The sequence below is a fragment of the Carassius auratus genome, chromosome 2, assembly GCF_003368295.1.
Source record: "Carassius auratus strain Wakin chromosome 2, ASM336829v1, whole genome shotgun sequence".
NCBI lineage: Eukaryota > Metazoa > Chordata > Actinopteri > Cypriniformes > Cyprinidae > Carassius > Carassius auratus.
Window position 1 is genome coordinate 30,069,904 of NC_039244.1, and position 14,309 is coordinate 30,084,212.

General features: G+C 35.7%; 1 protein-coding gene across 3 annotated transcripts in view; it reads left to right on the forward strand.

Moving 5' to 3' along the window:
• LOC113039947 (rho-associated protein kinase 1-like) overlaps positions 1-14,309 on the forward strand; it is a 58,328-nt gene that overhangs the window by 21,920 nt on the left and 22,099 nt on the right. For all 3 annotated transcript variants that reach the window (XM_026198126.1, XM_026198135.1, XM_026198144.1), the window contains 9 exons: positions 2,315-2,396; positions 4,401-4,501; positions 8,134-8,271; positions 9,700-9,875; positions 9,971-10,055; positions 11,122-11,266; positions 11,548-11,686; positions 13,889-13,980; positions 14,142-14,292. In XM_026198126.1, coding sequence (XP_026053911.1) covers positions 2,315-2,396; positions 4,401-4,501; positions 8,134-8,271; positions 9,700-9,875; positions 9,971-10,055; positions 11,122-11,266; positions 11,548-11,686; positions 13,889-13,980; positions 14,142-14,292 — 1,109 coding nt within the window. The remainder of the gene's footprint in view (positions 1-2,314; positions 2,397-4,400; positions 4,502-8,133; positions 8,272-9,699; positions 9,876-9,970; positions 10,056-11,121; positions 11,267-11,547; positions 11,687-13,888; positions 13,981-14,141; positions 14,293-14,309) is intronic.

A 14,309-nucleotide genomic window follows, 5' to 3' on the forward strand; every position in this document is an offset into this window, starting at 1 on the left:
CCGATCAAAAAGATTACATATGAAGCATAATGAAGCACTGAATTGTTCATTTCACCATTTTAATGACAGCTGCTAATAAGAGAAGATTATAAGCTATGGCTGTCGTTGAAGAACTGGAAAAGAGATTAATCAAGGATTAACTGAAATAAAACCAAAATCGTCGTATGGCTTAGTAGGGGTGGGCGATATCTCGATATTTAAAATGTATCGAGATATTTTTTAAACACGATATGGATTTTGACATATTGTATATATCGATAATATTGTTTATATTTAATTCTGATTCCACCACTTTACTTCTTTCTCTTTTCTTTGTTGTGCTTGCCCCCGCCTCCTTGATTTTGTTCCCCCTTCCCTCTCATTGAACATCGCGTCGTCCTCAACCAGACTGGAGGCTACAGAACTAGCCAAAAAAAAAAAGGACAACTGGCTCCATTATATGGAGATACTTTGGTTTTAAGACGTCGGGTGAACAGCAGGCAGATGTCTCCTGTAGGGCCCAATGATTTCCGCGATGCAGAAAACATAGACGGAATCGTGGAATCCATTCATAAAAGTTTATCGCGTGTGACGCTCATGGTGATCTGACCGTTTGATTCGAGCAAAAGCATCATATCACATGTACAGAAAACCATTAAAATAAAAGGCCGGTTTTTAAGTCTATTGATCAGTAGAACGTACATAGCATACTACTACTACTAAAATTAAACAAACATTATTTTTTTAATGAAGAATCACACAACATTTCTTCCATGTTTTTATTTTAATAGTAAATCTCCTTTGTTTACCAAAAAAAAAAGTTTTGCTTAATTTTCAGTAATTGCCTTGATTTGTTAACAATAAAAAATGTAAATACTCAAAGAATTTCTGAGGGGAAAAAATCATTAAGCTTCTTTAAGAAAAAAAAAAATTGTTTTAAGCCTTGGTGAGAAACTTTTGTAAGTTTCATGATTTTAATAATAATAAAAAAAAAAAAACAGAATCCAGAAAAATTTAATAACGGAATTTGGAAATAAAATGGAATTTAGGAATTTCATAGGGCCCTATTAGAGTGTGGTAATTTCAACTATTACTATTACTTTTTTTGTTATTTTATATTAATATTACTATTACTACTACTACTACTACTACTACTACTACTACTATTGTAAATAAAGCACTATTTTAGTTTTTTTAGTTTTTTCAGTATCCATTTTAAAAACTATCGGTTAATTAATCTGCATGGGCCAACGTGGTCCAACCTAGCTATCGGTATCGGCAAAATCCAATATCGGTCGACCTCTACAGATAACCACTGAGCCTGCGCTCATAAACACTGCTCAAGCATTTCAAGCAAGCTCAAATGAAAATAACATCCATCATTTTCTGGAGACTGTCAGTTTCCTTCAGAAGTACAGTGATATAAAAACACCCGCACTGGGTTTCGACTTTGACTCGTGCATTGCTCATGTTTATTCAATGAAGTCAAAGCCTTTTGGAAAATTTGTCAGTTTTGATATTGTGGCGGACCGCCACAAATAAATCAATGTATGGGAAACACAATGAAACCTACATGAATGAACTCTTTCATTTGATCTGTGTGTCTGTCTTTTAAAGTGTTTGATGTTTTCTCCTCTTGTTGTCGCCAGCTGAAAAGAGCACATCTGCACACTTTTGTGCTTTGGTAAAACAGTGATGCACGCACGTTTCAGTTTGTTCTTTTTAATACATTTGCATTCACAATCGATTACAAATCTGCTTTTGCTCTGCCGGTATGAGGTTTAAAGTGTAGATGGATGCATAAAATAATAATTCAAAGCATTTTAGCATTAGGCTGCAACATAAAATGATCTTCTACACGTTGTTGTGTTTTTCCATTAACAGTCAGTTGATGATTGTGCAAATGGCTTTTTTCAACCAATAACAATTTTTAGTTGATGCATAGGTGCACTGACTTGTAGATAGATTTTTTTTTTAGATTTATTTAATATTTTTTAGTGTTTATTTTGAACATGACAAATTTAGAGACTAGTTTTTAACATGTTTACAATATACAGCATATTCCATGCATGTCAAAAACTAATCTCTAAATTTAGTATGTCAACAGAATGAAAGATCCACTAACACTGGATTTTAACAGAGGACTTGACAAATTCATTCATTTCAGTGCGGTTCGTTTCAGTAAAATTGAACACTTCTTGCTGATTATGCAGAACTATTTCTTTCCTAGTTTGCAAAAGTGATGACTAATGAATATGTGTAGCACAACTACTGGTCAGAACCAACAAAATACACATTTCACTCCAGTAATATTTGTGTTTTTTCTTATTTCCAGGACAGTCTGGATGCTCTGGTGTATGACCTTGATTTTCCAGCCCTGAGGAAAAACAAAAGCATCGATAACTTCTTAAATAGATGTAAGTATTTTGTCTGGAATCACTCAGAATTGCCCGATAAAGAGTTTCAAGCTGCTTTGCTGTGAAGGGAGGTTGGTTTTGTGTCAGTACTCACAGTCAGAAAACTTTCACTCAACAAAAGGCATTTCCAGGTTTCAATCCAAGGGTGAACTTCTATAGAGATAAACGGGAGACCATAAGAAATAGCATTTTAATTTTTTACTCCAAAAGCATGGAAAAATGGAAGTCTGTTCAAGCGTCACATATAAATGAACTTGGAACTGCATTGCTTTTAAATAGAAACCTTTGCCGTCAATACACAGATGTGAAGGACATGGACATTTTAAAGTCGTAATTTTACATTGGGGCCATTATAGTGTATTTGTCGGGGTATATCTATTCCTAACAGAGAGATATTAGATGGCTTCAGAAGAATGCACCACAAGTCATTTGTGATTATTATATTGTTATATTATCTTTTGTTTGAAAGATTGAATCCATGCATTAAGCTTTGCAGTCTAAACATAGCCCAAAACAGGCCTACCTGTTAAAATTAAATGTCTCATTCTTGTCAGTGCTTTGGAACTAGGGCTGAGCAATATAATCATTTAGCTACATAATATGAATGACACAAATATTTTAATGCAAAGGTTTTTGTTTTTTTTTGTTAAAGAGAATGTCACTTAATTTTTTCTTATGTCTGATTTTTGTGAAACAAATTGTTTCCATAGATTTTTTTCAAATCTATGCAATTTAAGAAACTTCAATAGTAAAGATGATGTTAAGATATTATTGAACACTTTTTATTTACTTTATTATAATTTTTACTTTTATAAAAGGTTTAAAGGTTTTTCAAGTATTTTGCAAATTGCAAATTTAAACAATTATTGTTTTAATTTATAAATTTTTCATTTGAAAAATACTTTAAAAATGTTTTTTTATGTAAATAAATGGTATAAAAGTGTATACTGTAGTGTATATAGTCAAGAAATTTGCAATTAAAAGTCACTAGAACAAAAAACACTTTACAAGCAATAAAAATGTTGCTTTTGGGATCTGAAAGTTTTCCAGAAATAAAAGCAAGCAATATTTTTTGTTCATATTCAGCAGCAGGTCAAGTCTTCTTTCACATGCATAGATTTGTTTTGACATTTCAGATGTTTTGTCCCCTCTGTTTACAAGCCATAACCAACTGTTTACAATAATTCTGCAAATGCATTTAATAGCATGCATGCAGTCACGCACATCCACACACACCTGCAAGTGTGCAACTATTAACTCTCATATTTTAAACAAAACGAATCATTACAAAAGAATGGTGATGCATCTAAAAATCAAATCTCTTTTTGTTCTTAAATAAATGATTGCTTCTCCGATTGCTATTTCATAGCAAATGCTTAAAAATCAAGTTATTTATCACCAAAGTGCTAAAGATTGAGATGACTGACTTTCTCTTGACACTACTTTAGTTCCCCATGACATGAAATGCAACTGTTTTCTTCCCTCAAAATTTTTGCTAACTGTCCAAAATGACAAAAATCATAAATCATTTCTCTAATGTCTCTGAAAATACTGCGAGATTTCTTCTACCCCTTTTCATAACATAGATTCACTTCAGTTGCTGCTTCTCTTTACTGAATAAATATGATCCAAATCATATTGTTTCTCTGCTGTATTTTTAAAACTGTTGAACTTGGAAGCCACTCCACTTCATCCAAGAAAAGAATCCCAGTTGCTCCGCGAACACCAAATCTGTCTGAATGTTATCGGTTCCCTCGGGAAGCAGAGATGGATGTCAGATAAAGCCTTTAGGGCCCTCAGTCGTGCACAGATTCACCTAAACGAGTGCCTCCTGCAGCGAGGTTATCGAAGGCTATGTTTTTGAGATTGACACCTGCATTCAGTTACAGGTGTGAGTCTCAAAATGGCAAATCTTCAATCTTCAACCATATTCTGCTGCCCAATGGATTCTTAACAATACGCAGATGTTTGTCTGATATTGTGCGTATGTGTTTTTGTTTCTAGATAAGGACACAATCAGTAAAATCCGGGAGCTTCGTATGAAAGCAGAGGACTATGAAGTGGTAAAGGTCATAGGACGAGGTGCATTTGGAGAAGTACAGCTGGTAAGTGTATGGAGTATTGTTATTATTTGTGCTGCTGTTACTTCCACTTTTTTTTTTTTTTTTGGTCACACTTTAGTGTGGGGGCCAATTTCACTATAAAAAAAACTGTTAACTATGATTCAAAATCAAATCAAATTTCACTTGATCTTTTAACATATAACAGGTCAATGTACTATAAAAGTGTCCTGTAAGTTTAAAAAATCTAAACTTTCTTGTTAGTATAAAAACTGCTTTTATTGAGTCCATGCTCAGAAAACGACTCGTTTGGGAATGTGCCAGTTTATGATGTAATAGTGTGGCTAAGCCCCGCCTCCGCTGGAGAAGATCAACGCCTGCTGCTACATCACTGCCTCTTTAGCCCCGCCCACTGATATTTGCAAACACAGGATTACTCCATCAACAGAACCATAGAGATTATATTATAAGACACTCAAAAATAGTCTTTGAATTGTCAGAGATTTGTTGTGTCGATCCGTGCCGCTTCCAGTGTAGAACGAATCACAGATTATAACTGGTTCTGTTGTCTCTAGTTGCGGTTTGTTTGGTTTGTCAACTAGATACTGTCAACAAAAGCTTGCATTGCTTGCCCCGCCTCCGGTGTCTTCTGATTGGTCCACTGTTTTGGAACTGACATTGATGAGCAACGCTGCGTGTAAAAGTTTAAATTCGTTTACCTTGGTGCGGCGTCTAAAAAACATGGCACTCATGAGTAAGAGGCTGCAAAAATGTGATGTGACACATCCATCTAGAACATTTACATAGAAAAACAATGAAAAATAGAACATGTTTTTCCATTCCAATGTGCTATGTGAACGGACCTTTTTTTTTTTTAAACATACTATATTAGTGCTAGATGGTAGGGGTGTAATGAGACACTTATCCCGTGAGACGAGATGAGACGATAAATCCTCAATGATAAAATATATATGGAAAATAGTCTTTTATTTAACTCAGAAACACAAAATGCAAAGTACATTTTGAAATCAACTTGCTCTTTATGAAATTAAACCTCTATTTTAATCAATTTTATGCTTTAAATGTTCTGTATTCCGTTCTTTTTTTTTTCAGTTTAATTTTTCTCGACTCATTTTAAATAGTTAAATAAAATTGTATTCATTAAAAAGCATGTCTTATTAATTAAAACCATGAAACTTAAACATTTTCACATAAATGTATTAAAAGTTGAACAAAAATGTAATTTAAGGCCTTATGAAATGTTTAATTTTTTCTCACCATATTATTTAGATTTTTTATTGTTACCAAATTCTGTGTTTTAGTATGTCTAATTATTTGAACGCATAAAACACCTTCATTTATTCATTTTTTGCCTCTTTAATTTTTCCCCCCTCAGAAATTCTGTGGTGTGTATTTACATTTTTCTGTTATCAAATGAAGGTATAAAACATTAATTTAATCATTTAACTTTTAAATATAGAAAATTAAGCAAACAAGACTTTTCGGCAAAAGGGGATTTACTATTAAAATTAAAACCAATTTAAGAAATCTTTTGTGTGATTTATTCCTTTGATGTTTCATTTTAGTAGTAATAGTCAATGGTCTTCAAATCGGACTTTTATTTTGAAATGATTAATTTTGAAACCGCTTGTCTGGGCTGTTCATTAACCTGGACAGGCAGAGCATGCAGTATTCATATTTAAATCAACTTTTGTGGCCTAATACTTACAGATACTAGTTTATATCATGATTTGATTTCAGTGTGATGACTTTGATTAATTCTTTAAAAATTTGACCAATTCCGTGACATTCCTCGTTAAACGCTGAATTCTGTTTTATGACTGGATAAAGACTACACTGCGTCATTTTTCCCATTTATCATTCGGCCACTTGCCTGATTTGAAAATGTTAAAAAGCCAGTGTAATGCAAATATATCTGAAAGGTGTGCACAAGGATATCGTTGTGTTCTCGCGAGATCTCGTCACACCCCTACGAGATGTTATATCATTTGATCCGACATACTGCTTTTAACTAATGCAGTGGTTTTCAACCTGTGGGCCGCGGCCCCCTAGTGGGCCGCGGTGGTATTGCAGGTGGGCCGCCAATTATTTTCTGTTCATTTGCAGTCCATTCTAGGGCTGTGCGATTAAAAGGAAACGTCCTAAAATCACGATTTGAGCGTGCGCGATTTCTAAATCGCTTTATAGCACAGTTTTCCGTGGCCCTGACCTCCCGTAGTATGTTATCTGATCCAATCAGAATGCATTGCGCCTAGCGCGAGAACAGAGACTGGGCATATGCCTAACTCCAGGTTCACACACTGTCTGTGATGCGCCTTTTTTCTGAGCCAATGTTGACGGATCAGAGCGTTCTCACTGCGGTAAAAGGCTAGAAATAAAAATGTGCGAAAATAATTCATGTCCAACACATGAGCATAGAGTGAATTTGTTAGTGAACAGGATGCAGTTTAAGTGAGAGGAGACACGTTTTAAGTGTGCACACTCTCTCCTCGAAAAGCAGCGTGTATCTGAGCAAGCACGACTGGTTATGTGACAGAGCAAAGGAAATCTGCTGCGAACAGAGAGATTCGCACTCGTGCATTATTTTAATGTGCTTTCGCGTTATATTTATGCACTCTCACTGCTGAGTGCATACACATACTGTATACACACTGCAAACACCTGAGGCACCGCTACAATTAATGAGCTCTATGAAGAATGTATGGCAAAAAAGAAAAAAAAGTCCCCGTATACAGGATTTTTTTTTTTTTTTGCCACAAGTCTATACATTTTTTTTACATCTTCACTATAGTGATAATTTTGACTTATGTCTGTTCTAGAGATGTTACAACTTTTTGATAAAGCTCTGATTGGTTTTCTTTTGGAAATATGTTTAAAATTAATCCTGAATGCATTTATGACTGTAAAAGCATATCGGTGTGTGTCACAATTGCAAAATTGATCAAAAAAATCGCGATAGTTTTTTTTTTTTTTTTTGTCCATGTTTATTCAATAAATACACTTTAAAATCTAGCTTCTGAGTACTAAGTTATTAACCCAACAATAGCGGGGTCAGTTAATTTTTTTGAAGTGGGCCGCGCAAACATATGTGTTTGGTTGTGTGGGCCGCGAGTTGAAAAAGGTTGGGAACCACTGAACTAATGCAATGTTTAAATAGCACCATAATAAATTGTTGCTAAAACAACGTGACACTGTTCACCACGTATAGAGTGTCTTGAGAAGGAACACTATTACCAAGACATTTTTATTTAATATTGACAAACGGTGAATCATTGTGTATCAATGACTCTAGCTTTGATATTTGTCCACTATTTATCATTTATTTGCTCATTTCTATCAGGAGTGCAAATTTCACATAGAGCAGCGAGATGCATGCTCAGGATTATTCGTGATCACAGGGCTTCACTTGACATTTAGGGCTTTTAGTCTAAAAGTGTGCAGATTTGGAGAAATAATGCTGCTTTGTTCTCTTCATATTTCTTTAGAAAGAATCATCATCTCTATTCAGTTTCTGCGCTTGTCTTTCTTAGTGTGAATAGAGTCGTAGTTATCCGAGTGTTATATTCTGTACTGTTTACTTTATTTGAATGTCATAGTTTAGTGACGGTAAAGTAAATAACGAGCCCTGTTCATGTTCCTCTCTCTGTGTTCGGTAGGTGAGGCACAAAGACACACGGAAAGTCTACGCCATGAAGCTGCTCAGCAAGTTTGAGATGATCAAGAGGTCGGACTCTGCTTTCTTCTGGGAAGAGAGGGATATTATGGCCTTTGCCAACAGTAACTGGGTAGTACAGGTATGAATCATCTCCTGCTAGAGCTTTAAAGCTACAAACACGGGTCAGACCTTCAGACTGTTCTGACTTGAGGATGGAATTTTAGTTATAGTTACTCACTACTTGTTCCAAAAAGTAATTGAGTTAGTAACTGAATTACTCTATAATAAAAGTAACTTGTTACCAGGGAAAGTAACTATTTGCGTTACTGTAAAAAAAAAAAAAAAAAAGTTGCTACATGTCAGAGAATTTGTACTTTTTTTCTTTTTTTTTTTTTCTTCAGTTTTCTCAAGTCAGTTGAAATGAGTAGAACAGACAGGTACAGTTTTATCCTGCACTTCAAGTATTATCTATGTTAGAAAAGTGTTTTTGGCCACTAGCTTTGTAGATGCGTGTCACACATTACATGTACACATTACATGCACGTTCTTGCCTTTGACCACAATGAATTTGAAGTAGTGCTTATATCTCCACCTTGAAAATGCTAACTTTTCATCAGATTGCTCCTGACTCGCCATCTCTGCTGTGAATCTCTGTGTAGCTGTTGCGTGTGTGTGTGCGTGTGCGTGTGTGCTCGTGCGTGTGTGTGTGTGTGTGTTTGGCGCCGCTGGCGCAGCCACGTGTGCCGGCATGTGTGTAAAAACACTGGCTCTGATTGGCTACCATGAATCACATGACTCTGCCTTAGCCAATCACAACCGCTCATCTCGTCATTAACCCACCTGCTCACTCGCTGTGTGAGCCAGGGGTGCGTTCGGATTGCATAGTTTATTAAATCAATGCATATTAGTGCACCGCATTTAACGTTCAGTAACGTTAACAGCGTTGTAACGACGGGAAAAGTAATTAGTTAGATTACCGCGTTACTAAAAAAATAACGTCGTTACCTAACGCGGTTCTTTTAAACGCCGTTATTCCAAACACTGTTGGTCATGTATGTCCACATTGACAATTTTTTTTTTTTTTCTCGATAACTGTTCAGGAACTGTTCAGGAACCAAACACTTGAGTTTGGCACGGATGTTCACATCGGGTTTGTTTGGATCGATTTTCATCGGTGAACACAAAAACCAAACGCTATTGATACTTATATGTAATTCACTCAAAATTAACTCCTTGTTTATTGAAATGTTGGATAAAAATATCACATTTGCGAACATGCTCATATGGTGATATTTGGGAAAACAGCATTCTTGGTCTAGATAAACTTTTATCCTGTTATGATCATTATTTATAATCAGCTCTGTGATTTATCTTGAATGGCTGTGAATGTCTAGTTTTCATTTATATAAAACCACATTTATAAACTAAAAACACCCTATTGTTCTGATGGCCATTTATCATGTGTTTAGTTTGTTGTTTTTATATATATGTTTTCTTGAAACATTTTGCTGTATTCTTGAGAATGATGTAATTTTTTTTTTTTTTTTTTTTTTTTGTCGTCGTCCAGCTGTTTTATGCGTTCCAGGACGACCGCTACCTCTACATGGTGATGGAGTATATGCCAGGCGGAGACCTGGTCAACCTGATGAGCAACTATGATGTTCCTGAGAAGTGGGCTCGTTTCTACACTGCTGAGGTTGTGCTGGCACTGGACTGCATCCACTCCATGGGCTTCATACACAGGTCTCAGTCATACATTCAACAAGCCTTTCATCGTTTCTGCTGGTGTGGGACATTTGTTTATGTGTATGTGTGTTTTTGCTTGACATTTGTCTCAGGGATGTAAAGCCTGACAACATGTTGGTGGACAAGGCAGGCCACTTGAAGCTGGCAGACTTTGGGACCTGCATGAAAGTGAACAAGGTACAAAACTACACATTTTCATATGTGGTCACATTTTAGTTGGTCTCAAGAGGTCTCAAGATTCTGTTCTAAAAGCCAAAATCTAATTTGAACTTGACTCGTATTAAATTTACAATCACACTATGATTTATGGAAAAAAGCCTGGCACAAAACGCTTAAAATGATTCTCGTTCAAAAACAAAAACCACACCTGTAACTTAATAATGGGAATAATACTCACGGTAAGCGATTTGAAACCTTTCTGAAAACTCCAATTAATCATCTGATTGTGGTCATTTGATTTCATCACAGTTATTTGAGATAACTATAATAATTGTGCAATTTATATTTTAATCACATTTTGTGTTTGTGGGTGTTCAGGTATTGAATAATCACATGTAAAATAACATTGCATATTCTTCACTGATCCACCAATCTTGCTTTTTCATAGCCATTTGAAATAAGAGGCAACCACTGCATTGTAATCATAAATTGATCCAAAAAAGATCCAACACACTTGTAACATGTTGGAAGTTTGATTTAAAGGGTTAGTTCACTCAAAAATGTAAATAAGCCCATAATTGACTCGCCCTCAACAAGCCATCATGGGTGTTTCTGACTTTCTTCTTTTAGATGAATCCAATCGGAGTTACATGAAATATATCCTGGCTCTTCCAAGCTTTATAATAGCAGTAAATGACTGTTATTTTTCAATAGTCCAAAAGAATTCCAATAAAGCGCATCCATCCATAATAAAACGTGTCCTACATGGTTTCTGGGGTTGAATAAAGGCCTCCTGAAGCAAATCGATGCTAAAATATCTATATTAAAACTTTATAAACCTTAATCTCTAGCTTCCGCTAGCTGTCATACGCGCCTTCACTATAGAACACCTCTCTGGCTGATGATGAAGGACATCTGGATTTTTTACTTTTTTTGCACACATGCTTTTAAATCAATTTTACAGTTCACTATTTTTAGCTGCAAATATGAGAAACACTTGAACTGTTAAAGCCAACAAACCGTCAAATGTAATGTTCTTTCAGTTCTGCTTTAGACTCTATTCTTTTGTTTTTCCCGCTCTCAGGATGGCATGGTACGATGTGACACGGCAGTAGGAACACCCGACTATATTTCTCCCGAGGTACTGAAGTCGCAGGGAGGAGACGGATACTATGGCCGAGAGTGTGACTGGTGGTCTGTGGGGGTCTTCCTGTATGAGATGCTCGTTGGTGAGTTTCAGCATCAATGCAACCAGAGCATTTCTGTTCTGCATCTTTCTGTTCCTTCTTACAAACAGTCACAAGATTACCAGTAAATCACCACATTTTTTGGCTATGTGATTTTTAAAGAACCAGTGTGCATTTTGGCTCCAGTTTAAATTCTCAGAAACTAAACTGCATAAAGGCAAAGACATTAATGGGAGTTTTCCCAACAGATGTGAGATCACAAAGCTAGGAATAGAGAAGGCATTCAGGAGAATAAGGATCTGTGTTATTTAATGCATCCTCAGGTGACACGCCGTTTTACGCCGACTCTCTGGTGGGCACCTACAGCAAGATCATGAATCACAAGAATGCCTTGACCTTCCCTGATGACAGCAACATCTCAAAGGATGCAAAAAGCCTCATCTGTGCTTTCCTCACTGACAGGTTTGCATACCAAAAATTTATTTAAACTGCAGAAGATTAATATATCAACCACTGAAAAAAATTGCTGAATGACCAGTTTATAGTTTTGACTGCTGTTGCTTTTACTAGAGGTTAGGGATTTAAATAAATGCCTTACCTGAAGTATTAACCCTCTGGAGTCTAAGGGTATTTTTGGGGCCTTGAGAAGTTTTGTCATGCCCTGACATTTGTGCTTTTTTCAGTTTCTTATAAATATCTAAATGGGTAAAGTCTAATATCACTGTAATCAGCACAAACTGGGCTATAATAATATGTGAAATGCATGCATGTACATGATTGTATTTTTGAGAAAAAAAAATGTTATGCATGGTTAGTGAAAAACTAAAAATGTTAAATCACTTGAATAAGGCAATAAAACACATACATAAAATTGGTTGCCGGAAAAGTTGAGAACTGGAGCTTGTAGCCTAGAATTTTTCAATCTGAATGATGTGAAAATCATCTTGTTTACTCACTCACAGAAAACAATATATTGATTTAAATTTTCTAAAACACTTTTTGTTGGTAAAAGTCATATGCGAGTAGGCGTCAACTATCATGAATATCATTGTGATTTACACCTGAGAAGACAAAGGCCTGCATAATGAGCTGCATAATGAGCCTCTCATTCAACTGTGCCACTCTGAGGGCAAATTTTTTGGCATCCTTTCTCTAGTCACACAATCCTTCAGAAATCCTTTTAACAATCTTATTTTCTACCAAATAAACCCCATTTATTATCATTATTATTATTATTATTAATGTTGAAAAGAGCTGATAATATTTTTCAGGTTTTTTTAGGGGGAATAAATCGAAAGAACTGCATTGTTTTTACATTTGTTAGAGTTATCTCTATTTGTCAGATTTATATTATTTACATCAAGCTTTTGAATGGTATAGTATTGTATATTGTTATTGAAACTTCATAATGTTTCACTTGATTATACATTTAGTCAGGAATTATAGTTTGGAAAAAGTATTTGGAAAAAGTCTAACTAGTAAAATGTTTACACGTTATGTGAAAACTAGTACAAATAAATAAAAAAGAGACTTACTCATGTTTATGATCCCTGTTGAATAAAGCGCTTCATTCTTTTTTCTGAGGAAATCCATTTCTCAAATCCTCAACCACATCACATCTTTTTGGGGTGAATTATGTCTTATTCCTCTCATCGCGAAGCAAACAGTAAAATAAAATAAAAACTTGAACAGTCTCGCTGCTTTTTCTTCTGTGTGGGCGTATTCAAGCGCGCGCTTCAGTTTGAATCTGAATAGCGCGTTAAGCGCGGGGGCGTGGTCACATTAGATATAATGAGCGGAGATATGAAAAACAGACATTGCGTTGTTTTCATATGGATTACTTTATCTCAGAATATTTGTTTTCGGCAGAACTTGTTTAGTTTAAAAGTAGACATTCCAGGCTTTCTATAGATATCTCTCTCATGTCTCTTCGTTGAGTATTCACGGAGTTACAGTTCATTTTAATGAAATGTTTGTACATGACGATCAGCGGAGATAAAGACTGTAGACAGCGCACCTTGTTTGTTATCTTTATTTTATAAGTGCACAAAGGTTTTTTGTTATTATGTCTGTATCCAAAACAAACTAGACCCTTTACAGATTCGATAGATGTATTGCTCTTATCTGTACGATTAAAACTGAGAGTGTAATTTAAGTTCTTTTCAGGGTTATCAGGTGAAAATGACTCAAAACGCATATATGCGTTAATCGACTCGAAAGGGTTAAACACCAGGGTGTAGTCTCACCCTCACGTTTGTGCTGCAGACATGAACAATACCCCGGATCTTCCCAACAATTAGGCTTATTGTGAGCACTTCTGATTTTTAATACTTATAGTTCCTCTCGGTTGTTCAGTTTCATTGCCTTGTGGAAATAACACCTTCATTTCATTAATAATTTCTGCTTTTTAACTCAACTTAAGAAGGAATATTAAGAGCTACAAAGCCATGATTTGGGATAGGTCAAGCATAAAGATTCCAATTAAGATCAGTGCTTTCATGTCATAAACATTAGATGATTATATGATAAGTTCTATGAGTTAACACTCACCCTGGATCTGTGTCAGGAGTAGATGGTTGCATCACTGTTCTGTTGCATATCAAGAAGTGAACAAAAGCTTGTTTACTCAAAATACATTGTACTAATCTCATCTCCTCTCTCTAGGGAGGTGCGGTTAGGACGCAATGGAGTCGATGAAATCAAGCGACATAGTTTTTTCAAGAATGACCAGTGGGCATGGGAGAACATCAGAGAGAGTGAGCTGAGCTTCTGAACCTCAAATGCGGCAGCTTAATTATGAAATTCTAGACACCAATATACCAACAACAACTGAAATTGTACCTGCCTGCACATTTTTATGCTTGTAGCAGTATTTGTTCATTCTCATTAAAATGCATTACTGTATTGTCGTATGTAGCGGCTGCCCCAGTGGTGCCGGAGTTAAGCAGTGACGTAGACACAAGCAACTTTGACGAGATTGAGGAGGATCGAGGGGAGGAGGAGACATTCCCCATTCCTAAAGCATTTGTAGGCAACCAGCTTCCATTCGTGGGCTTTACCTACTACCAGTGAGTATTGAGATTTA